The sequence below is a fragment of the Dama dama genome, chromosome X (assembly GCF_033118175.1).
Source record: "Dama dama isolate Ldn47 chromosome X, ASM3311817v1, whole genome shotgun sequence".
NCBI lineage: Eukaryota > Metazoa > Chordata > Mammalia > Artiodactyla > Cervidae > Dama > Dama dama.
In genome coordinates, this window is record NC_083714.1 from 35,164,778 (window position 1) to 35,190,047 (window position 25,270).

The following is a 25,270-nucleotide window of genomic DNA, read 5'->3' on the forward strand; positions in this document are numbered from 1 at the left end:
AAAAATTATATTTTCACATATTCAGAAATGGCCAATATTGTCATACACTTGAGCAAAATACTTCCTTGAACCACAGCAGCACTAAAAGGAGACAAAAAGTAAAGAAAGAAAGAAATTATGCACACTTGCTATCTGTCAGTTATTTGTTGTGACTTCTCAATATTCAATCAGTGAACTACCAGAAATATAGGAATTTTTATTGCAACTGTAACCTTTCAAATGACAAGGATTAACATTTTGAGCACACTTTTACTATGAATAATAAAATCATTTAAACTAGTAAAAAAAAAAAAAAAGAGAGAGAGAACACACTCTGGACCCTCAGAGGGAAGCACCCAAGATTAAGGTCATTGGCACATGCTACATTAGAGTGGCTCATCTCATCTCCATATCTGGTGGCCAAAAGGAAAATAAGAAACTCCTTGAAAAAAGAGAATTCTCTCTGTGATGTCATGATGTCTAGTGGCTGCAAACTTTGAAATCACGAAATAACTCAGCGTCCGTAATTTAAACTTTATTTCATATCTATTGTTAAATTACACAAAATCAGTAAATGGTTTGTAAAGCTACATCACTGGACAGATGTTTACAGTTGAAGTCATGGGATTTACATGATGATGACCAAAATGTATATTTATAACATCCCCTATATACAGTAAATCAGTATAGACAGAGAAAATGCACTTAATCTCTGCAAACCATGCACACCACAGCAATAACACAAAATATTTTTTTTCTGTAACAAGCTTTTCCACTGGCTCGGGCTTCATCCTGCTTTCCAACATTACCTATCAGCTTTAAAAGCAAACATCATCCATTAAAACAAAACGAAATTGAAATACCACAGTGATCTACAGAATCATTAGTTTAAAAACACAAAGTACACAAAATAGTTTCACTCTAAAACAGTTTGACGTTAAGGTATTTTGGATTTTGAAAATTTTTTTCCTTTCAGTTTTCCAGTTCTCAGATTCCCAGGACTGTGATACTGTCAGGCAAAACAAAATTTAGATCTACTGATACAAGCGCAGAGTCAAAAACACTTTTTAACCCAAGTACTCAGCTTCTTGTCCAGTTTGTGGCCTTATTATTACAGATGAAGCTAGATCATGCAAATGGGCAGATTGTACAAGACGTGACTTTATGGTCACATTTCTAAGCATGTCCCTCATGAAAACATAACTGCCACTTCCAGTTGCCTTTCGGATTTACAGCCAGAGGCTTAGTTTAAGTCCTTACGAAAGGACAGCAAAACCCGTAATATGGAAGCTGCCCAGAATCAGGATGCTTGCTAGCACAGTGGGTTATATACTTCTTTTTGCCCCCTGAAATTCAAACTTGATACCCTGAAAGTATTTTTGCACAGACTTCCAATACAAAATCACTTTCTTCCACCCATGTTTCTGATGTTTAACCTCACTGCAGAATTCTTTTGCCTTTTGTTTTCTCAAAACTAAACCTGGTACACGGCTCACCCAAAGTATCGAGGTAAAGCTTTTGGTGTTCCTGAATAACGTTGGCTATCCTAGTGCTTATTCCAACCTTGTTTTTCTCTTGTAATTGTCTACACTCTGTCAACATGAAAAAGAACTAATGGGCTAGAAAGAGCCAGCCCAACTGGAAACATTACAATAAAAATGTACAAAAAGTAAATAATGATTCATTCACATTCAGGCTCAATTCTATCTGATCAAGAATAGAATACTAACTTCAGCAATATTTTAAGACACGCTATCCTGTTCAAGAGTTTCTTGATAAGGATCTCACTACACAAACATTGATAAGACAATTCAATAGAAAGAAAGTCCTGACTTTAATCCAGGATTATATATCACAATAAATTCAGCAACACACCATTTAGATGATGAAGAAAGATTCTAAAACGGTTTAGTTTGGAATGAGCACAACTCGGAGAAGCTTTAAAATGAATGAGAAGCAGCGCCAAAAGGATTCCAGAATTGTTGAAATTACAGTGCCCAGAAATCGTCTGGAAATTAGATCTTTACATTGGTACTCCATTTGGAAAAAGTGTTTGGTTTAATATGAGATACACCCTGTTTAAAACCTTTAAATAGCAGAAGGTAGAAAAAGTTTAAAATTTTAAACATCTCAAATAACAAGATGAGTCCCTTTCTACTCAAAAGCCAATATTTTTACATAAAACTACCCATGTTTGGGAGAGAAGTTTTCTATTTTCTACAGTTTGGTAAACTCTACCATCAGTTCTTATTTTATTTAAATAGATTCTTGGTTATAATCAGAAGAAAATGAAGTTTCGTGTTTAGTTTGTTTTATGTTATATTCATGCTTACCCCTGGAAAAAATGTTTGCTTCCAAGATTGGGTTTCGACAGTGTATCATGAATAATGTAAAGTCCATTTCTTAGGCATAAGTTAAATGGCCACATTTTATGTTTCCATTTTGTTCCTATGACTAATTTAAGAACTTCTTAAAATATCTAAACAGCAATTTCTGGTGAGTCTGGTTTGGCTTTTGGATTTTATAAATACTCCAACAAGCCAAAAAAAAAAAAGGCAATTTAATTACATATTGAAATTTGTTTTACCCACGCACAGTAGAACACTGAATTGAAAGGCAACTGTAAAGGCGACATCTTAACTTTTTTGAACTTCCAAACTTTAGGAAGCAGGATGTGTTTGGACGCTCTTATGTTTGAGGATCTGCCCTATTTTGACTGGCGCTTTGGGAGAAGTGTGTGAAAGCCTTTGGGAGCCACTTAGCGCCATTTCTCTACGCTGCCTATATAGTCATGGGTGCCATTGCTGGTGTTGCCATCGCTCTGCTCTTGGCCTGGATTCTGCTTCTGGCTTTCCTGGTTCTCCTTTGGGTTTGGATTCTGACCCGAGCTCTGAGTCAGATTCTGAATCAGATTCTGAAACAGATTCTGAGTCCCACTCTGACTAGCATTCAGGTTTGGGTTCTGACTCGGATTCTGACTGGGATTCGGGTTCTGGCCCTGACTCTGGGTCTGGTAATGGGTCTGAAGGAACCTTCCCTTCAGAAATTTGCGTTGTTCCTGACGCTTCCGTCTAGCTTCCTGATGCTCCTTCTGCCTCATAAACTGATACCTTTGCAAAAAGAGATCTTTTGCGTAGCTGTACAATTCCATATCCAGAAAATTCAGTCCCTCAATACGTTTTTGGAGTTCCTCATTGATTTCTACGCTAGAGGCCCTAGTGGTGTTATACTGGGTAAAGGGAGAAATAAAGTTCATGTTGAAGGTTTTCTCAAACAGATACTGGGTCTTCCGCTGAAACTCGGTGAGGCCGAAGAACGCCATGTGCTTCAGATTCGATTTGGCACTTTCCAGGAGGACCTTGTTCCTCTGCTTTTCGGGCATGACCGACAGGTTGTAGCAGCCAACGAGTGTGAGGTCGGACAGCATGCGCACCTGGCGGTTGTTGGCTAGGTTATAGGGACAGTCCATGAACTCTTTCAGGGGGCAGCCAGACCAGTCGTCTCCAGTGTAGCAGCTGGGCAGCTCTTCAGAAGTTGGGGGCCTGCCGTCACAGACGTGGAGGGACGCCTTCCATGTTGCCCCTCTCTGGACATGCCTCCACTCACTCAGGTACCGCGACACTGGGTCGCGGAGGATGGTGATGTAGTGGAAGTTCCTATGGACAAAGCACAAAGGCCAGTGGTCAGGGCTGTGGCTGACATAGGTGGAGTCGGGGAGGGGCATGGCATATGTGATGTTCACTGGTCAGGAAGCGAGGCCAAAGTAAAATGATGGCAATCTGATGGCAGCTGTCCTGTGGACTGTGCTCTTGTCCCCTCTGTGAGTCCCACTAGCCTCTCCAGAGAGCTCCTTTTTAAAGCATATATATCGGGCAGAAAGGCCGCTCCCCCTTCCTCCTTCCCCCTGTTTCTCTCTCTCCAACTAGTGACAGTGTCCTCCCAATGACCTCATTTATTTCACACTCCCCACTCCCAAACTCCCATTAACTGATCATGAAATGGAGACTCAATGGAAATGAATGATTTTACTGAAGTGATATGAGGTTGACAAGTACTCAAGGTCTAATCTTTCTCACAAAAGCATTCTTCTAATATCCAGTCTAATCAGGATATCTTATGAACAAAACCTTGTTGAAAGAGTGTCTGATATGATGCTTTTGATTCTGGCTGCTGTCATAACATCATGGCTCCTACGTGATGGCAGTGGAATGTGAAGATAGCAGTGCAGCCCGGAGCCTCCAGAAATAAACATTGTGGTTAGTCACCGACTGAAATAGACATGGGAGCTGCCAATGGCATATATATAAGTTACTACTTCGGTTTCAGCCTTCACTCACGTGCTGATATTCCCAGCAGAGGCAAGTTAACTCTATCAGTTCCAAAATACCCTTTTTCTTTACCCACTGAAAGGACACCCGGATGTCAGCATGTGTGGAGGCTTTGCTGTGTTACTGTCTTCACTTTATTTATTTATTCATTTATTTTTACTGTCTTCACTTTAAAGCTGCAAACTGTAAGAGTTCTTTGCTGGCATAGCAGACTAGTAAACATTTAAACCGCACACCCACACACACCCATACAGAGCAGGTGCACTCACACTCACTCACACTCACACACACACAGCAGAAGCATCCTGGCTTATGATGTGATCAAGGGAAAAACAACTTTGCAGCTGTACTTTAATTAAGAAATGAGTTTCCACTCAGGTTCAGTGGATAAAGGGTGAGGTCATGGATGGGCTTATTGTGGAAGGAAGATGACAATAAACACTGAATATTAACATTAGTTTCTTCAAGGGAAACCTGGCGAATGGCTTGTAGCTTTTCTGAAGTTTATTCATCCCACCTGAGGGATGCTGCTTCTGCACCCAGGAATGAGGAGCCAGATAGAACCAAGTCAAGCACCCGACTGGCTAGGTCTGCTGGCTGATGTCCTCTGAACAAACATTCCTCCCAAGTTTTGGGCTCTGAGCAATGCAGGCACCCTGGGATCTATATCCTGTGTGCTTCTCTTCTATTCATGGTGTTCCCTCTGCCTGGCATAACCTTCCTTCTTTAACTGGAAAATTCTAGGCATCCTGCAATTTCCAGTCCAAGTATGATCTCTCCTCTGAGAAAATGTATCCCACTCCTGCTGCCAGTCATCATCTCTTCTTCAGTGACACTTCCACAGTTAACCTTTGCTAAAATATTTTTGATACTGAATCACAATTTTTTGTTTGTATTTCTGTTTAAAGTAGGTGTTCTGTGACAAGAAATCTACATATTCTTCTTTAGCTCTCATCTCATCCTTTTCAGTGTTGTACTAGACAGAAAACAGAATCCCAGTAACTCCTTTCATTACTTCTTTAATGAACTATCCCAGGGAAGAAGAAGGAGAGAGTTGGGAACTGGGAAGGTCATGCCTCATCATATTAAAAACTCTGGAGAATCTAAGTGACTGGCAAAAACCATAAAAAATTTAAAATATCACCTTCTATGATATTGTGGAGTGAACAAGCATGGGACACAAGAGAAGCATCCTGGAGTGAGGCTGGAGGGGTGGCAAACCCACATTGACTGGCCTCACTCTTGCCTGGCTGCGGCCACTCAAATTCATTTCTGTAAAGACCCACTGCTAACAACTAGCAGCTTTTCTTCCCCAGTAGCCTTGACCAACAAAGGTGACTGTTGTTCCCATGGGCTCCGAACTTCTATTCCTTGCTTTGGTATTCATTCATTCACTCACTCCTTTGGTAGATTTATTAAGCCTTCATGCTAGGCCTGAGGCCACAGCTTCATGGCAATTAGTCTGATTATTTGGAGAAAAAAGAAATTTATGAAGACCAGTGACACACTTGGATTAGTCTTTCAACCAGCTTTTCCAGGCATGCATTATAAATGGGTGTTTAAAAGCTCCATGATGGAGTCACCTTCATGCTCAGTTGACAGTCCTCCAGCCCACATTTGTTTTACTGATTTAAGCCAACAGTGACATCTTCTGGTAAATTCTAGAGTGCACCCCTTGTGCATGACTGTGGCTCTGCTCCCTAAAAACTCTCCCTTGTCCTTCAGAGCAGATAGATCATAACCACCAGGGTTAGTGTCTGAACCAGTGTTTTGTAAGCACCATCCCCACGTGGAGAGACAGAGGAGGCAGGCGGATATTGACAGAGCCTCTCATGTTACAGGTGTGTCCCTCCTCCAAGCTGAAGGTCTCTCCTCATGCCTTTATGAAAGGAGGGCCGTCCAAGGTGGGCAGCCTCGGGGTCTCTGCACTGTAGGATTATCAGAGCAGCAGAGAAATTAGAGGCGTCTACACGTGTGCACATCCATATGCTGGTAATGACAGCTACCATTCACTTAGATGCCAATAGCTCTGGAGAGTCAGGGATTGCTAGCAGCCCTCTTCTTCCAGGGAAAATAGGTCCAGGGTGCCAGACTGCCCCAACTAGAAACACTTGATGATGCTCGGAAAATGATCCTTGGGTGAAAAGGAAAATCAGCTTAAGGTGCATCTCCAGGAATGTCCAGTGGCCTCCCAAATGGCATAGTGTGTTGGAGGTAGAAAGGCAGGTGCAGATAACACCTGGAAGGTTTCACTGGGCTAAGGATTGAGGATGTTCATTATCCTAAGTGAGGGGTTGTCAGGGAAATGTCAGAGAAGACCCCGCCACACCCAGAGCAACTGAGGATGTGAGAGCCCAAGCCAATGGCGCAGTGAGTGGAGAGGCGAAGGGGCACAGAAACACAGGTGGCAGTCTTCTGTGCTCAGGTCTGCTCCAGCACCTGTGTGACTGGCACTGGAAAAGGGCCTGATTATCGGTGTTCAGTTGCTAAGTCGTGTCTGACTCTTTGTGACCCCATGGACTGTGGCATGCTAGGATTCCCTGTCCCTCACCATCTCCTGGAGCTTGCTCAAACTCATGTGCATTGAGTCAGTGATGCCATCCAACCATCTTGTCCTCTGTCTCCCCCTTCTGCTCCTGCCTTCCATCTTTCCCAGCATCAGGGTCTTTTCTAATGAGTCAACTCTTTGCATCAGGTGGCCAAAGTATTGGAACTTCAGCTTCAGCATCAGTCCTTCCAGTGAATATTCAGGGTTGATTCAGGAAGAGGCCCTGGAGGTGGCCACAGATAAGTCACAGGGCCCAGAGGGGAGCATCCCTATCTCATGTGCTATTAATGACTGGAACAGGCATGAGGCACCATGAAAACGCCTTGCAGTGATTCTCAGCCAAGCCTAATAGTAGAAGGGTTTCTGTAGCTTTATTTTGAAAAACAAGGAAGAACTAGATGAGGCAAGAAGAGCGAAATGGAATATGACACAGAAAGGTTAGAATGAGCAAAGGCAGAGACAAAAACTGGCCTGCTGTGTACAGAGGAAGAGCACAGGAAACCTCTTACTGGGAGTTACTGGTCAGTGGCAGGAATGGAGGATGGAGAGGTAGCCATGGACAGGGTCGTGGAAGGCCTCAGATGCCACATTCAAGAATTGAGACTTCTGGGATTTCCTGGCCGTCCAGTGGTTAGGACTCAGCACTATCACGGCCTAGGGCCCGGGTTCAATCCCTGGTCAGGGAACTAAGATCCCTCAAGTTGTTAGGTACAGCCAGAAAAAAAGAATTTAGATTTATGAAGGCAACAGAGAGGTCTTGAGAGGGTTTTAGGCAGGGGAGTAACACAATGGAGCCTGTGTTTTAGAAAGATCACTGTGTATGGTGTGTGGTGGAACTGGGGAAGTGAGTTGACATTACTGTAGAAAAGAAGACAGAAGAAGAGAGGGCAGACTAGGGAGGCATTTGGAGGCAGGGTTGAAGTAACAAGACTTAGGGGCAAAATGAATGTAGGGGAGAGGGAGGAAGAGGGGTAAGGAGGCCTCCCAGGTCTCTGACTGAATGGACAGATAAAGCCTCAAAGAGTGATCTGGGCTTAAGATGTGGAGTTGTCAGCAAAACGTGATAGCTGCAGACCTTGAGGACTTACTTAGGGAGCATCTGTTAATTCCACATGTGTGGCTTCAGGTGTTGGAAGACAGCATTTCAGAAACCCCGTGGCTTCTCTTCTTTATGTTAAATCTAGTTTTCAACTATTCTCTCCACTGCTTCAGGTCCTCTCAATATGGTTTTGTTTGCCTCTGAACACATTCCACTTGATTGGAATGTACCCTCTAGGCACAGTCTGACAAGGAACAAGTAGGGCAGTTTATCACCACCCTCACTCTTGACACCGTTTCTCTTAATGTGGCCTCATATCACATCAGCCCTTTTGGCAGATTGTAGCACACCCCTGACACACCATCAACTACCTTCTTTCATTGTTTCACAGGCAGGTCATTTGAAAACCCAATCTGCTTTGTCCTGAACAGATACGGTTTGTCTGTGGCCCTGTTTAATTTCTCCTTGGTAGAGAAAGTCTAAGGCTGTCAAAACGCATCTGGAGTTTGATTATATCCCCTGATATCTTCACCATATCATCTTCTTGTCTTCTGGCAATGCCTGCATCCAGGCATTGATCAAAACAGAAGAAGATGCAGGTGAGAGCAGGTCTCTGGTAGCTGCTGGAAATCTCCCCTTCAGGTCGATAAACCCAAAGGGTGCTGCTGAATGCTGTGATTTAATTTTAAACGAGTGAGCCAATCTCAGCCACAGAAAAATCACACTCAGCCTGTTTCAGTTAGTAGGGATTGGACAGAAATACCTTGCGACCAAACATGTCACTTCATTAGGATGACCAGGTGTCACATCTTTTGTGTCGTGACTCCCCTCAGTTAGCCATGTTGATTTAAAGACCCTTGTTTGGTGCCTCTGTGCGACCATGGTGCCTTGACAGGCAGGACACAGTGAAACATTTGCCATCCTCTGCAAGTCCAGGCCAACTTTTGCTTGGCATTGGTAAATAAATGTGGAAACAACAGCAACCAAAGGAAGAGTGTCCCAGGCAAGAAATCCGGGGGCCATCTTTGACTCCTCTCTCCCGCTTACCTTCAATGTCTGAATTTTCCCCGAGTCCTACTGATTCTAGTTCTTTTTTTTTTAAAAACTTTTATTAGAGTGTAGTTGCTTTATAGTGTTATGTTAGTTTCTCCTATACAGTAAAGTGAATCAGCTATATGTATACACATATTCCCCCCCCCACCTTTTTAAATTTCCTTCCCATTTAGGTTATCACAGAGCCCTGAGTAGAGTTCCCTGGGGTATACAGTAGGTTCTCTTTAGTTCTCTGTTTTAGACATGGTAGTGTATTAGGCCAATCCCAATCTCCCAGTTCATCCCACCTGCCCTTGCCCGCTTGGTATCCATACATTTGTTCTCCCCATCTGCGTCTCTATTTCTGCTTTGCAAATAACTGCATCTATGCCAGTTTCCTAGATTCCACATATATGGGTTAATATATGATATTTGTCTTTCTCTTTCTGAACTTAGTTCACCCTGTGTAACAGTCTCTAGTTCTTATTTGCTCCCAAATCCATCCTTTCTACCACTGCCTGGGGTCAGACCCTCATCACTTTTCTACCTGATCACTGTATCAGCATCCTGGCCCACCTCCCTGTCCCCGCACTGACATCCATTCCACACTCCCATGTGACACACATCTGACCTACCACTCCCTAGTTAAGACCTCTTAATGGCTCCCTATCAATTGTGACATGAAGTGCCAGCTCTCCACATGTGACCCACAGCCTTGTGGCTGGCACCTGACAACCACCTTTCTTTCTCTTCAGTCTGATCTCTATTAAGCTCCCTCGACACTAGTCTTTCTCAACCATGAGTAATTCGAACCCTCCCAGCTTCCATTCCCTGACCCTAGGACATTTGGAAATACCTGGAGACATTTTGGTTGCCACAACTGGGGAGCAGGTGCTACCGACATCTAGTGAGTTGAGTCTAGGAATGCTTCTAAACATCCTACAATGCAGGCTAGTGACTAATTATCAACAGTGCCAGGCTGACAAACCCTGCTCTATATACTATGTTCCAAGTATGCAAAAGTAATTTTAATGTTCTACATTGGTTCCTGGCAAAGATCCTACAGGTCTTTTCCCTTTGTATATGGAGTGCCTACTGTTTGGAATGGCTCCAATCTGTCTTTTGTAGATCACCTGGAAACCTCCAAGACTAAACTCAAAGATTGCCTCCTCCACGAACCTTTCCTTGACCTTCCGGGGCAGAGTTACCTACCCTGGTATTCCCCTGTTTCAACTCTGCTGGTATTCTCCCACTGTAACACTCAGCACAATGGGCTGTGATTGTCTAGTGATTTGTCTGCCTCCCCCATTGGACTATGAGCTCTAGAAGAGTAGGGACCATGCAGCATTTATTAACATAAGCCCCCCACCCCGGGCTTGGAATAATGTTTGACATAAAATAAGTGATTAGTAAAAGACTGTTAATTGGATGTCTGCAGCAGAAACAGCAGAGCTTAAGGTGAGCTCACAGGAAATGCCTATCGTTGTCTTTGATACAGAAAAGCCACTAGATGTCAGTATTAAATAACAGAACTACCATTTTACACCTGTGCAGGAACATTTTAAGGGGCTCTAGCTATGAAGGGTATCTAGTTACATTTAGCACTTGTCCCTGACTTTCTGTGTAGTAGTCCAATTTTAAAGAAGGGTGGGAAGTTTAAGGATATTAAGAGTATGTAAATGGATACAGTGACAGACTTTATTTTGGGGGGATCCCAAATCACTGTAGGTGGTGACTACAGCCATGAAATTAAAAGACATTTGCTCCTTGGAAAAAAGTTATGACCAACCTAGACAGCATATTAAAAAGCAGAGACATTACTTTGTCAACAAAGGTCCGTCTAGTCAAGGCTATGGTTTCTCCAGTAGTCATGTACGGGCATGAGAGTTGGACTATAAAGAAAGCTGAGCACTGAAGAATTGATGCTTTTGAACTGTGGTGTTGGAGAAGACTCTTGAGAGTCCCTTGGACTGCAAGGAGATCCCACCAGTCCATCCTAAAAAAGATCAGTCCTGAATATTCATTGGAAGGACTGGTGCTGAAGCTGAAACTCCAATATTTTGGCCATCTGATGCGAAGAACTGACTCATTGGAAAAGACCCTGATGCTGGGAAAGATTGAAGGCGAGAGGAGAAGGGGACGACAGAGGAAGAGATGGTTGGATGGCTTCACCGACTCAATGGACATGGGTTTGGGTGGACTCCGAGAGTTAGGGATGGACAGGGAGGCCTGGCGTGCTGCAGTCCATGGGGTCCCAAAGAGTCAGGCACAACTAAGCGGCTGAACTGAAATGGATAAAAATGAGAACCGGTTTTCATGTTCATTCAAACAAACTATCCTGAAATAAGTACCCAAGTTCTAAGTCATAGATTTTGAGACTTGGCAGAGCAAGAAGAAACTTTGAGATGGTAAATCATCTAAATCAATGTCTTCACTTTAGAGGTAAAGAAATCAAGGCCTCAGCAGCAAAGATTTGCCTGCAAGTCACAAATGGCCAGTAGTTCTTGGGAATCAATCTAACTGCAAGGGATATTCCTGGGCTGAAGGCATATATTTTTAGTAGTTCCTGTCTTTGTGTCTGTTGATTACCTTGGATGGTATAATAAACCATGCCTAGAACAGACCAGTAATCCTTAAAAAGGGGGAGGTTTTTGGCTGCAAAGAGAGGGCATTTCCTTATGCCAACTAGTTGCACAGCAAGGAGCTGGGGGCATTTGTGCCTGGCACTTAAACCTGTGGTTCAGGTAGTAAAGAATCTGCCTGCAATGCAGGAGGCCGAGGTTCGATCCCTGGGTCAGGAAGATCCCCTGGAGGAGGGCATGGCAACCCACTCTGGTATTCTTGCTTGGAGAATCCCATGGACAGAGGCGCCTGGTGAGGTACAGTCCAGGGGGTTGCAAAAAGTTGGACACGACTGAGGACTAACACTTTCACTTTCACACTTACACATTAACTTACTTACACATCAACTCCCAACAATACTGGGAGTCAGATATTGTTATTCCCATTCTGATGATGAAGAAGCTGAGACGAACAGAGAATGTGATTTGACCCAGTGCCTCGCCACAAGTTAAGCTGCTGTTCTTGTTGAGCCGCTGAGTCATGTCAGACTCTTTGCAACCCCAGGGGTGACAACACGCCAGGCTTCCCTGTCCTTCACTATCTCCTGGAGTTTGCTCAAACTCATGTCCATTGAGTGAGTGATGACATGCAACCATCTCATCCTCTGTCACCTCCTTCTTCTCCTGCCCTCAATCTTTCCCAGCATCAGGGTCTTTTCTAATGAGTCGGCTCTTCGCATCAGATGGCCAAAGTATTGAAGCTTCAGCTTCAGCATCAGTTAAATAGGATTGCTCAGATATGAACCAGGTTCTCTTTGACTGTAGAACATGTATTCTCCCCATCCTACTGCTGGGACACAAACCCAGGACTTCTATGAACAAGCTAAGGATGTGGTTCTCATATCATGGCCTGGAATCAGCAGCATCAGCATCACTTCATAAATTGTTAGAAATGCACATTCTTGGGTCAAACCACTGAAGCAGAAATGCAGGGGCTGGAGCCCAGCAATCTGTTTTAGCAAGCCCTCTGGGAAATTCCCTGTTACCTTCCTGGGCTTCCCAGGAATCCAGCAGGTAAAGAATCCACCTGCAACACAGGAGACCCCGGTTTGATTCCCTGGGTTGGGAAGATCTGCTGGAAAAGTGATAGTCTACCCACTCCAGTATTCTTGGGCTTCCCTTGTGGCTCAGCTGGTAAAGAATCCACCTGCAATGTGGGAGACCTGGGTTTGATCCCTGGGTCAGGAAGATCCCCTGGAGGAGGGAAAGGCTACCCACTCCAGTATTTTTGTCCTGGAGAATTCCACAGACTATATAGTCCATGAGGTCTCAAAGAGCTGGACACTGTGTGGGAAATTCTGATGCACGTGTGTGCTTGAGAACCACTGTCCTAGGCATGTGGCTTCAGACATCAAAAGTCCCTCAGAGATCCCGGGTGTCCCCAGAGTGTGGATAAGTGACCCCAAGAGACAAAAGCATGACAAAATAAACCTAAGGAAGCCCACTGCTGTCCAGGGAAAGCCCAGAGAACTTGGCCTGAGCAAATTTATGAAGATTATGCTGTAAACGTTTAACTTTCCTTTAAGGTCACTGGTTCAAGAAAGGCCACAATAAGTTTCTTCTTGCACCACTCAAAGGGGAAATAAATATAAAAGCCATTTTTTTTTGTGGAAGGAGACCACTAAAACTGTACAAGTTAAGGTCATAGGAGCGATCAATAAAAAGTTAATTTAAGAAAGGAAACAAATTCTTCGCCCAAATCAATAGGACTGAACATTTTGTCATACCTGTAGCTTAGTTCTGTATTTTAAAGTCCAGCTTTTGCACGCCTTGTTCATGGAGTAATGATTAGTGGTACAGAAATAAGAACTGTGGTTGGTGGTCCTAAGTAGACTTCGGGGTGGGCCTCTACATGACATTGAGTTATTAATGCTGAAGGTCTGGTCCCCTTCCGTGGTTGATGATGTTGAAACCAACTGCACGGAACCTCCCACTGCATGTAAATGACTAGGTCAAGGCAAGGAGGATGGCTTATAGATCAAACATTAATATGTGAGCGTAGATGAAACACAAGTATAGTTAATTGATTCAAAGGCAATCCCCTCCAATGGGATTGGATCCCCCAAGCCCTAGGATTGCCATTTTAACTGCTTTTCTTGGGTGACTTATATACCAGCAGTCTCCAAAGAGGAGTTCCTTAAACCCTATGAGCAGCTGTGGCAGCAGACTCATGTAAGAAGTGTGGGACTTGAAGAGCAGGCAACTTTGAAGTGGGTGGGTGCTCATTTAGATGTGTTGTCTTTGGTGCATTTGTCAAATCATTCTTGTGGCTTAGCAGTCATGTTTGGTCTAGTGAGAAATGTGAGCCTTTATAGTCACATAAAGTGGATTACTTCCAATCACTTGATTGTCTTCATCACATTGGATGCTGAATGTCTCTCCTTTTTCCCCTTTAAGCTGATGCTGTGACCAATTGATGCTGGGCAATGCAAGAGAGGTGGAAAACAGGACCCATCCTTGGGAGCCCACTCATCTATAAGACAGCCAAGACTTTCACTGGCTCATTGAATGGCTTGACTTAAGAGTACTTAGCAGTACACAAGCACTCCAGGAAAGTATCTTCTGGACACAAAGCTAATTTAGAAAAGGCTGAAGGTCTCGCACCCCTCCAAATAAGCCATCCAGTTCTCCTGGCAAGGGGTTTTCTGCTGTTCTTCACACCTCACCCGAAGGAAGGAGCAGTTCTGTGTGTGTAAAGTAATACCTTAATCAATGCCTTAATTAATTGACACTCCCCCACCCCTGGTTAACCAAACGTTAGCCTGTGTGTACTGTGGGGAAACATTCAACAAAGCACAGATAGATTTTACTTAAAAAGAAAGATGTTTTCAATGCCATTCTTCTTTCCTATCTTTTAAAAGGCAGAAAAATGATGGTTTCTTATTTGGTGAAAGGGAAGAAAAGGTTTCTAATGTCTGTAAATTTGAACCCAACGTGGAACTCTTCACAGTACTTCACACAGAACTCATCACCACAGTCTTGGTGATGTTTACTTCTTTTTAAAGGGAATCTAGTTCCTCTCCTTCCCAAAGCCCAGTAGGCTCCAAAGTACATAAATCTAAGGACTTTTGTAAACAGTGAGAAAGCTGAGATTTTTAACAAGATGTGAAATTCCAAACTTTATGACCCGTAGTTACCAGCCTTCACCCAGAGTCCACTCAACTGCTTGGCAGCGTGAAAAATTTTGCTGCTTACCCTGCCCCCTGAATTTTATTGTGTGTGTGTTCTAAAATTACTCCGTGAGTCTCAGATCATCGTACTCAGTGTGGTTCTGAGGTGGAAAGAACTTTTAGAGAAAACCCCTTCCAATGTGGAGATGAGGTAGCAGGGGCCTCTTGAAGGGTATGATCCATCCATGTCCTATAGAGACTAGTTCTGCTTCCTGCCTCCCCTTCCAGGGACTCCTCCCTCTCCACATGGTACTTCTCAGCTTCTGGAGTATTTCCATGTGGCATCTTCTGGCAATTTGTTATCCCCCAAGGGGTGGCATCTAGGGCAGCCAGAGAGAGGAGTTGGTTTTCTTCCTTTCTCCAAAGAGAGTGGGCAGAGGTGAAAAGGGGTAAACTTCACCCCCCAGGGGACAAACAGAAGGAAGCCAGAGGAAATGTCTAACTGCTACCACTGGGACCACCATGGTGAAGGTCTTGCTCTCCGGATAAGCATCCTTGGTATCTCTTGTCGTAGGTCTCAATGAAGATAACATGACTATTATATATAAAGTTCTTGGAACTGAGCTTGGAACCCAGCAGCTAACAAATGTTAGATCTTATTATCGTTACTGTTGTGGCTCTACAGACATGGGTATTCAGCTAAAAGATGTTATTCAACCTTCCTAAAAATCACAAAGCTAGCTAATGACTGTCTGTCGGGTCTGTGTGATTCCTGAGCTCAGATGCTTGCCCACTGCCCTGGCTGACGGTGCCCTATTTGGTCTTTGGCCAAGCATGTCTGAACCTGCAGCTGTGTGTCCTCACTGAGTCACACACCCCTGCTTAGACCTGGGCACTGAGGACAGCCTGAGGAGCTAGAGGCCAAGAGCACAAAGGGCCTGGCCTGAGTAGGAAGTCTCAGGAGGAGGGAGTTGGATATGCCAGGATGTGAAAGGAAGGACTGCTTCTGAGGTTTTCGTGGGCCCCTGATAGAGCCTTAGGGAGGGGATCTAAGCATGGCAGAGGTGGGGGCCAAGGGTGGGGTGTAGCGGGCCACCATTCTCGTCCCCACCTCCCATTACACAGACGAGGAAACCAGAGAGCTGGCTCCCTTGCCTTCTCCAGATTGTGGAAATCTGGAGGCCCACGGGATCCTTTCTTCAGGGACTCCCCCAAAGACAGGGAACCAAGTAACAGGCCTTCTGCAGATGGCAGGCAGTCAATAAATAGCATTTAAGGTTCTTCTGAGCAGGCTGCCGGCAGCTGCACTGGTTCACCTGGGCTGCTGGCCATGTGCTGTCTAGGAGGCAGGCACCTTGGGTGCACGTGGGGGAAATCGTTAGAGGAAAACTAGTTGAGATAAATGTCTGCTCTCAACATTGTGGTATTTTCCAGAACAGCACAAGGGAAAAGTTTTCCCCTCCATGAAGGCTGCCCCTTCTCGAGTCCTGGGTTGATTTTAATGAGCTCTAATATTGTTGTAAGGTGCTGAGAGAGACGAGGTGCAAACCCTGGCTTTTGTGGGGGAAACAGACCTCATTTACCATTTAAACTGTGAAGAATGGGAGCCATTCAGAATTTCCAGGGCTGGCTGAGTTGTGCCTCCATTCCCCCGGGAGCTTTTTTTTTTTTCTTTTTCCTGCAGGTATTCAGGCTGCAAAAGTCACAATTACTGGATAACACAGCTTGGCTGTATGTATGTGGAAATGAGCATCGTATATAGCACCGGGTACAGCCTGGTTTCCCCACAATGATAACACGGAAAATGGAAAAAGAACTCACTAATCCCCCACTCTGTTCATTTCCAAGGCAAGCCACTCAATATCACCATAATCCAAGTCTATGCCCCGACCAGTAACACTGAAGAAACTAAAGTTCAATGGTTCTATGAAGACCTACAAGACCTTTTAGAACTAACACCTTAAAAAGATGTCCTTTTCATTATAGGGGACTGGAATGCAAAAGTAGGAAGTCAAGAAACACTTGGAGTAACAGGCAAATTTGGCCTTGGAGTACAGAATGAAGCAGGGCAAAGGCTAATAGAGTTCTGCCAAGAGAACGCACTGGTCATAGCAAACACCCTCTTCCAACAACATAAGAGAAGACTCTACACATGGACATCACCAGATGGCCAACACCGAAATCAGATTGATTATATTCTTTGCAGCCAAAGATGGAGAAACTCTATACAGTCAGCAAAAACAAGGCTGGGAGCTGACTGTGTCTCAGGTCATGAACTCCTTATTGCCAAATTCAGACTTAAATTGAAGAAAGTGGGGAAAACCACTAGACCATTCAGGTATGACCTAAATCAAATCCCTTATGACAATACAGTGGAAGTGAGAAATAGATTTAAGGGACTAGATCTGATAGAGTGCCTGATGAACTATGAATGGAGGTTCATGACATTGTACAGGAGACAGGGATCAAGATCATCCCCAAGAAAAAGAAATGCAAAAAAGGCAAAATGGCTGTCTGAGGAGGCCTTACAAATAGCTGTGAAAAGAAGAGAAGTGAAAAGCAAAAGACAAAAGGATAGATATAAGTATCTGAATGCAGAGTTCCAAAGAATAGCCAGGAGAGATAAGAAAGCCTTCCTCAGTGATCAGTGCAAAGAAATAGAGGAAAATAATAGAATGGGAAGGACTAGAGATCTCTTCAAGAAAATTAGAGATACCAAGGGAACATTTCATGCAAAGATGGGCTCAATAAAGGACAGAAATGGTAGGGACCTAACAGAAGCAGAAGATATGAAGAAGAGGTGGTAAGAATACACAGAAGAAATATACAAAAAAGATCTTCATGACCCAGATAATCACAATGGTGTGATCACTCACTTAGAGCCAGACATCCTGGAACGTGAAGTCAAATGGGCCTTAGGAAGCATCACTATGAACAAAGCTAGTGGAGGTGATGGAATTCCAGTTGAGCTATTTCAAATCCTAAAAGATGATGCTGTGAAAGTGCTGCACTCAATGTCAGCAAATTTGGAAAACGCAGCAGTGGCCACAGGACTGGGAAAGGTCAGTTTTCACTCCAATCCCTAAGAAAGGCAATGTCAAAGAATGTTCAAACTATGGCACAATTGCACTCATCTCACACACTAGTAAAGTAATGCTGAAAATTCTCTAAACGAGGCTTCAGCAATACATGAACCGTGAACTTCCAGATGTTTGAGGTGGTTTTAGAAAAGGCAGAGGAACCAGAGATCAAATTGCCAACAGTCACTGGATCATCGAAAAAGCAAGAGAGTTCCCTATTTCTGCTTTATTGACTATGCCAAAACCTTTGACTGCGTGGATCACAATAAACTGTGGAAAATTCTGAAAGAGATGGGAATACCAGACCACCTGACCAGTCCCTTGAGAAACCTGTATGCTTGTCAGGAAGCAACAGTTAGAACTGGACAAAGAACAACAGACTGGTTCCAAATAGGAAAAGGAGTGTGTCAAGGCTGTATATTGTCACCCTGCTTATTTAACTTACATGCAGAGTACATCATGAGAAATGCTGGACTGGAAGAAGCACAAGCTGGAATTAAGATTGCCGGGAGAAATATCAATAACCTCAGATATGCAGATGACACCTCTCTTATGGCAGAAAGTGAAGAAGAACTAAAGAGCCTCTTTATGAAAGTGAAAGAGGAGCGTGAAAAAGTTCACTTAAAGCTCAACGTTCAGAAAACTAAGATCATGGCATCCTGTCCCATCAGTTCATGGCTAATAGATGGGGAAACAGTGGAAACAGTGGCTGGCTTTATTTTTGGAGGCTCCAAAATCACTGCAGATGGTGATTTCAGCCATGAAATGAAAAGACGCTTACTCCTTGGAAGGAAATTTATGACCAACCTAGACAGCATATTAAAAAGCAGAGACATTACTTTGCCATCAAAGGTCCATCTAGTCAAGGCTATGGTTTTTCCAGTGGTCATATATGGATGTGAGAGTTGGACTATAAAGAAAGCTGAGTATCGAGGAATTGATGCTTTTAAACTATGGTTTGGAGAAGACTCTTGAGAGTCCCTTGGACTGCAAGGAGATCCAACCAGTCCATCCTAAAGGAGATCAGTCCTGGGTGTTCATTGGAAGGACTGATGTTAAAGCTGAAACTCCAATACTTTGGCCACCTGATGTGAAGAGCTGACTCATTGGAGAAGACCCTGATGCTGGGAAAGATTGAGGGCAGGAGGAGAAGAGGACGACAGAGGATTAGATGGTTGGATGGCATCACCGACTTGATGGACGTGGGTTTGGGTGGACTACTGGGGTTGGTGATGGACAGGGACGCCTGACGTGCTGCGATTCTTGGGGTTGCAAAGAGTTGGACATGACTGAGCAACTGAACTGAAGTGAATTCCCCACCAACCTCTCTAACTCAAAAAAGAATCCCATGGCATGGTGGAGTGAGTACAAGAAGGGGCACCAGAGACAAAGATCGTGCTGGAACAGAAGGACTGATTTTGAAGGTTCTGGAGTATTAAAAGCTCACAAGAGCTTTAGAGGTACTATGCATCAAAGGGTCATTTTTCATGGTATAGATAAGAGACTCTGGACCATTGCATTTCCCCTCTAAGGCAAAAAAGGAGTGGTGTAGTTCTGGGGAGCCAGGGTCCAAGTGCTCCTTCAAGTTACAACTGAGTATCACACTGGGATGAGCTGAGTCCCAGAGAAAAGAGATTTTTGTACCTATCTAACATGTGCCTGAGTGGGAAAACTTACAGTGTGTGAAATCAGACAATGATAATGTTGTGAAATAGAATTCCTGGTTCCATTTTGGTTGGTGAAAGGACAAGTATCCTACAATCTTTGACAATGTTGAAGCTCTCAGTATTTATTTATTTATTTTTGGCCTTGCAACACAGCTTGCAGGATCTTAGTTCTCTGACCATGGATTGAACCTGGGCCATGGCAGTGAAAGTAACTGCCATGCAATTTCCTAGAAACTCTTTTAAATGGCACTTTCCAAGCACCATCCGGGGCCAGCTGGGGCCTTAGTTTTTTGAGAAGAGGTAGGGCTATCTTCTCACAGAGCAGGGAATCTGGGTAGTGCTCTGTAGCCCCCTCCACACACATTCTCCCGGTGGCTGAAAACCACATTCCATGTGTGTAAACCCACCTGCCTGCTGAAAGCAATGCCCTTGTGACAGGGACTGATGGGAGTGCCCACAGATGAAGGTAACAGATCCATATTTTGCAGAGTAGCAGGGCAGGCCGGCCCCTCAGAGGTCATCTGGTCCAATCACTTTACCAACAAGAACACCAAAGACCAGAGCTGAATGATAGGGACTCGCCCCCGGTCACATGAGTCATCTGTGGCAGAGCTCTGACCCGAAACCAAGTCTCTGACTCCTTCCTCAAGTGTGAGAATATCATGCTCAAGGTGACTGACAAACAGGAACCAGGTTCAGGAAAAGGCTGCCGCTCTGTTTCGTAGAAGCTCATTTATCCTCCACCACAAGATTTGAAAGACATAAAGAAGGACTAAAAGTCAATGCTCAGACTAAGAAAGATGTCTGACCCTGATTTTCCAACTGAAGGCGAATGCTTGAGGGAGCAACACCCTCAGAATCTATCTTCCATTAATCATACGCTAGAAAGACATGTCGGTGGGGAGTCAGATTCACTTACATGCTGCAGGAGCCGCTGACAGAGCTTCCCCCTTCCCACCCCTTGGGCTTGGCTTTTCTCCCTGGAATTGAGGTTAATTCTCAGAGATAGTGACCCACAGTAAGTTGGACTGAAGGCCCCAGATGATTACTCTAAATGACATCTCCCTTCCCACCGTGGTTTTTCAGAAAGGTCATCTGGAAAAAGTCCATTGATACCCTGGGAGAAGGAAGGATAAAGGGAAAGAGGGAGGAAGAGAAGGATGGAGCGAAGAAGGGAAGGCTGGTCAATAACAGTCAGAAGTTTCATATGAAATGATGGATGGCTCACTCCTCTTATATCATTCATTCCTCACACAGGACAAAGTATACAACTACCATCTTACAGATCAAGTTTGAAATTCAAACAAAAGAAGTGACTTACCCAAGGATATACAACCCATCAGCAGTGGGTGTAGAACCCAAGTCCCCTAACCCCCCAATATCTGTTTTCCCCACCATTCTCTATTGCATAATAAGCCCCTAATGGATGTCTGGATAGTCTGTTTCTCTTGTTTTGTGTTTCCAACCAGGCTGCACATTCCTTAAAGGTTAAGACCACTTGGGGGAATTCCCTGGTGGTCCAGTGGTTAGGACTTGGTGCTTTCACTGCTGTGGCTGGGGAATTAAGATCCTGCAAGCTAAGCAGTGTGGCAAAAACAAACAAAAAACCTGGTAATAATATAGTATGTACAGTATTATTTAAGATTTTTTAAAAAAAGACTATGTGGCACTTCTGTTGTCTGTCAGCACTGGGCCCAGCATCTTATGGGATGCAGATTGGTGGATCACTTGATGGAACATCTCCCATCAAGCCTTGGAATTGGCCTCGATATTCTTTTTTGCCTTCTTCCACCTCTCTGTGCATCACCTCCTTCTCTCAGATCATTCATCACTAAACAAAGTCCAAGAGCATTATTCCTCAAGCCACATAGGTCTCTTATTCCAAACACTAACCTGCCTCTGGCTTGCTGCCACTCCTCAGGAACCAGTGTTGGCATTTCCTAGCCAGGAGAGACTGCTGCACACACAATACCAGCTGAAAGAATGAAGAAGGCCCCTTCCTCTCAAACATTACTGGACTGAGGCCCGAAATCCCACCCTTAGCTAGAATTTACTTTGTTCTTCATGATGGCTAGAAGCTGCTGCCCTCCAGTCTTCATCATCCCCATCCCTCTTCCTCTCGCCTTTTCCTGCTGGACTCTCCTGGCTTAGGCTGCTGGAAACCTTAGATCTGGAAAGAAAGTGCTAAGAGAAACTCCATTCATCAAGGTGTCATATACTTGGCACCACCACAAGGATTTCCATTCTGGAGGGGCATTCCCGGAGTAGTCATGCTATACCCTCTTCACTTCCGGCAGCAGCAGCTGGTAGAGTATGGAAATCACTTCCTGTAGGTAACTGGCTACTACATGCCAGTGAAAGGCTGCTTCAATAGTCCCAATCAGGATGCCTGATCTCTTCTGCTCAAAGAAAGCACAGGAATTTAAAATGAGGCCATTTGGTGACGGTTTTGATCAGATATCTTTCCCTTTCCAGAATCATGAATCAGTCATGAACACACTAAGTTAAAACAAGATTTGATTTCCCTGGGGCTATTTTTGAAGTCCTCTTGTTTCCCTGCTCTACCTCCTTCCCACTGAACACTCAGGAGTCAAGGTGTTACTAGATAGAAACGCACAGCAACCTTCACCTTCTATTTCTCAGGTCATTTTCAAGGATTAAAGAGCTATTATTCCAAACATTTTTGAAGGTATAACACTCTTTGTCCTTTTCTTCTGAAAAGTTCTCTATGGCAAAAAAAAAATATTTTTAGCAAAGCACATTTTCTTTCTTTCTCATTAGATCCTTACAATACACCTGTGAAATAGATAAGGCCAGTCTGTTTCTCAGAGGCAGGTATTAGTGCACAGAGGTGAAAGGTCACACAGCTAGTAAGGGATCAAGTTACCTATGTCTCAAACCCACGTCTAGACATCCAGACTCATGTTTCTACCCCATGCCACTGTGCTCATTTATTTGAGAATGAAAGGAATTTTCCAGGAAGCAGTACAGACCTTTTTGCAACACCCTAATAGGATGTGCAACCAGGGCCAGCCTCATGGGGTGGCAGAATTTTCAGAGTTGCTGGAAAGCAGAGATCTCTCTCCTACAGTTGGCCAGGAAGCCACAATGTTGGGTTTATTCCTTTCATTTAAGGATCCGCCTTCTGTGTGTGTGTGTGTGGTGGGAGAGGGGGTGAATAGCAGGCAATATAGGGTAGATGGTCATGAAGTCAATAAGCCTTATCAGTCATTTAGATGGCATAGGGTCTCCATGACTTCTAAGATATCCTTCCTATAAGTTTAATAATCAGCTCACATTGGGGAGGGGGAAAAGGGGTGTTCAGGGCATAGAAAGAGATGGGCATCAAGTTTTAAGGAAGGAACAAGAAACTAAGAAGGAAAACTGAGGACTCCAAAGGCAAACATGGCTGTCTTAGACTTTTTCTAGGACTAAGGACCCATCAAGAATCTCTGGTTTAAAAGTTAAGTGTGAAAGCAAAGATATAAAGGTAAAGCACAAGGCTTCACAAGGGAAATGAGCAGACTGATTTTTCATTGACTAATGCCCACGATTTATCACTAAGTTACTGGTCCAGATGTATCTTCCATCCTATGCCTGCACACTGGGATATCCCAGCACGCAGACTCCTACGAGGGAAGCCAACCAAACTCTTCCTCCTTGTGCCTCACTCCTCTGCTTCTGTCAGTCTCCCAGGCACAACAGCACCTGCTTCTCTCTACCTGTCTCTTCAGACAGGACTGTCTTCTCAAGCCTTCCTTCCTCCTGATATCCACAGCTGAAGCAGCCATGCCTTCCTTGGAAGCCTCTAGAAAGGGTAATCTTGACTTCTCTCCAGGAACTCTGTGCATCTGACTTTCTGATGTTGGTGTTCATGCCCAAGTCCCCTTGTCCTTCCAAGGCTGTGGGCACTGTGGAAAGAGGGCAGGACTGGGTCCTTTTTATGTCTCTTTCCCTCTCTTCCTATGGAAGTAGCTGACCCCGAATCTAGAGACACACTCATTGATAAAAGCTTTGTACTTAAGAGCTCCGTCTCTGGGGTCAGAAAGTTCTGGAAGCAAGCTCCAGCTAAGCAACCATGTGCAAATTACTTAACCTGTTGGTCTTGGTTTCCTCATCTCTAGGCACCCATTTCACGGTGTTGTGATTCTTCAATGAGATACCCCATGTTAAATGCTTAGCACAATGCAGGTCACCTAGTACATGTTCCATAATGATTGCTATTCATACTGTTTTTCTCACAATGAAATGTACAGTCCTCTCAGGCTCCCTTTATCAATCACCCAACAGAGACATCATCCCAGAAACAAAGGGAATCGTGTTAGGAGGGTTTGTTCAATGTCCTGACTCACCCTCTAATTACAGCAACATTTACCCCCATCAAAATGCAGGGGAAGACAGGAACTGGTTTCAGCCTGAATCCACTATTTCTGGAGCCCACACGCTGAATGCCGCCGAAGCCTCCACTCCCTGAGCAGCGGTTTGTAGAGATGGAATAGCGGCAGTTTTTCATTTTCCAGAGTCCACTCACCCTTCCAAGAATCTCAATGCCTCATTGATTCATAATACAATGCATAAAGATTTCATTTTTCCTGCCCACAGTGATACATTATGGAAGCAATCTGTTTTGCCACTGAAAAGTTTGCTTAGTAGAAAAATTTGGAGTTTTGACATTCAGGAAATTACAGTCATCTGTAAAACACGATTGATATGCCAAGGCTAACATTTTCATTGCACTCACAGAGCCAGAATAACTATGATAAAATATGTGTTACCCCACACACGTTTCAGGATCTTTTAAGGAAACATTTGTTAGCTCTGAGAACCCCTCCCAAGGCTCTGAGACTGTAATGGCTGTGCCAGTTAGCTGTTCACCATTCAAAAGGGGTATCTCCATTGACCAAACTGAAACCCGGGTCCTCAGAGAAAGCAACGGCCTAACATGTCTTCTGACTTGGCCTTGGTTGGAGGCTGGAGGCACATTTTCTCATGCTACCACGGTAAAGACATGAAAGAAAACCACGGCAAGTGAGTTTAAAATATTCCACCCCCATTGAGGAATTGTTAGTCAGCCACAAAAGGCCCAGGTATATATTAGGTAGAACTAGAAGTTGAAGGCTTACAAAAGAGAATTCAGACTGTTCTACATCTGCTTACATTTTAAATTTGCTCTCTATATTTTTACACCTAAGCATTTCTTTGTCTCTTTCTGGGTGTAATTCTCAGTGTTAAATGGCATCAGAAACCCAAGGCTCTGGAGTTATCCACCTGTTCAACTTTTGATTTTGGAATGATGAATACAATTTAGCTGAGGAATGTGCATGCTCTTTATGGCCCTATTGATGGAGCTGTCTGTTCACATTTGGCTAGGTTACAGGCAGCTTTTACCTGGTCCTCACCCACTGAGACCTGTGGGAAGTACACGTGCAAATGGTGTGGTTCTGGGAAAGGGCTTTGAGTGATCCGCTGTCCATCCCAAGGTCGACTTCTTTAGGCACTGAGAAAAGCCTTCTGCACAAAACATACAAGTCTGTGTGGTGGACCAAGCAATCTTTAAAGACCTCAGGGATGTCCTGCACACACTCATACTCAGTAACAGCGAGTGTTCACGGACCCTTTACTAGGCACAAGCCTGAGTGATTAACATGGAGTAATCCATTTAATTACTCTCAGTATCTCTGAGGCAGGTGAGAGTACTCTCGTCCTGTTTATGGATGAAGACACTGACTCACAGAAACACTGAGCAACTCCTTCAGAGTCACACAGTTATAAGAGGCAGAGCTGGCATTCAAGCCTCCAACAGGGGGACTGTAGGACTCATGCTTTTGACCTCTGTGCTGTATTGCCTTGCTTGAATGTTTTTTGG

At 44.1% G+C, this 25,270-nt stretch overlaps 1 protein-coding gene across 1 annotated transcript in view; it reads right to left on the reverse strand.

Annotated features, from left to right (window-relative positions):
• Positions 1 to 500: 500 nt before the first annotated feature.
• HS6ST2 (heparan sulfate 6-O-sulfotransferase 2) overlaps positions 501 to 25,270 on the reverse strand; it is a 361,092-nt gene continuing 336,322 nt past the window's right edge. The window contains exon 3 of the mRNA XM_061136317.1: positions 501 to 3,635. Coding sequence (XP_060992300.1) covers positions 2,738 to 3,635 — 898 coding nt within the window. The 3' untranslated portion in view covers positions 501 to 2,737. The remainder of the gene's footprint in view (positions 3,636 to 25,270) is intronic.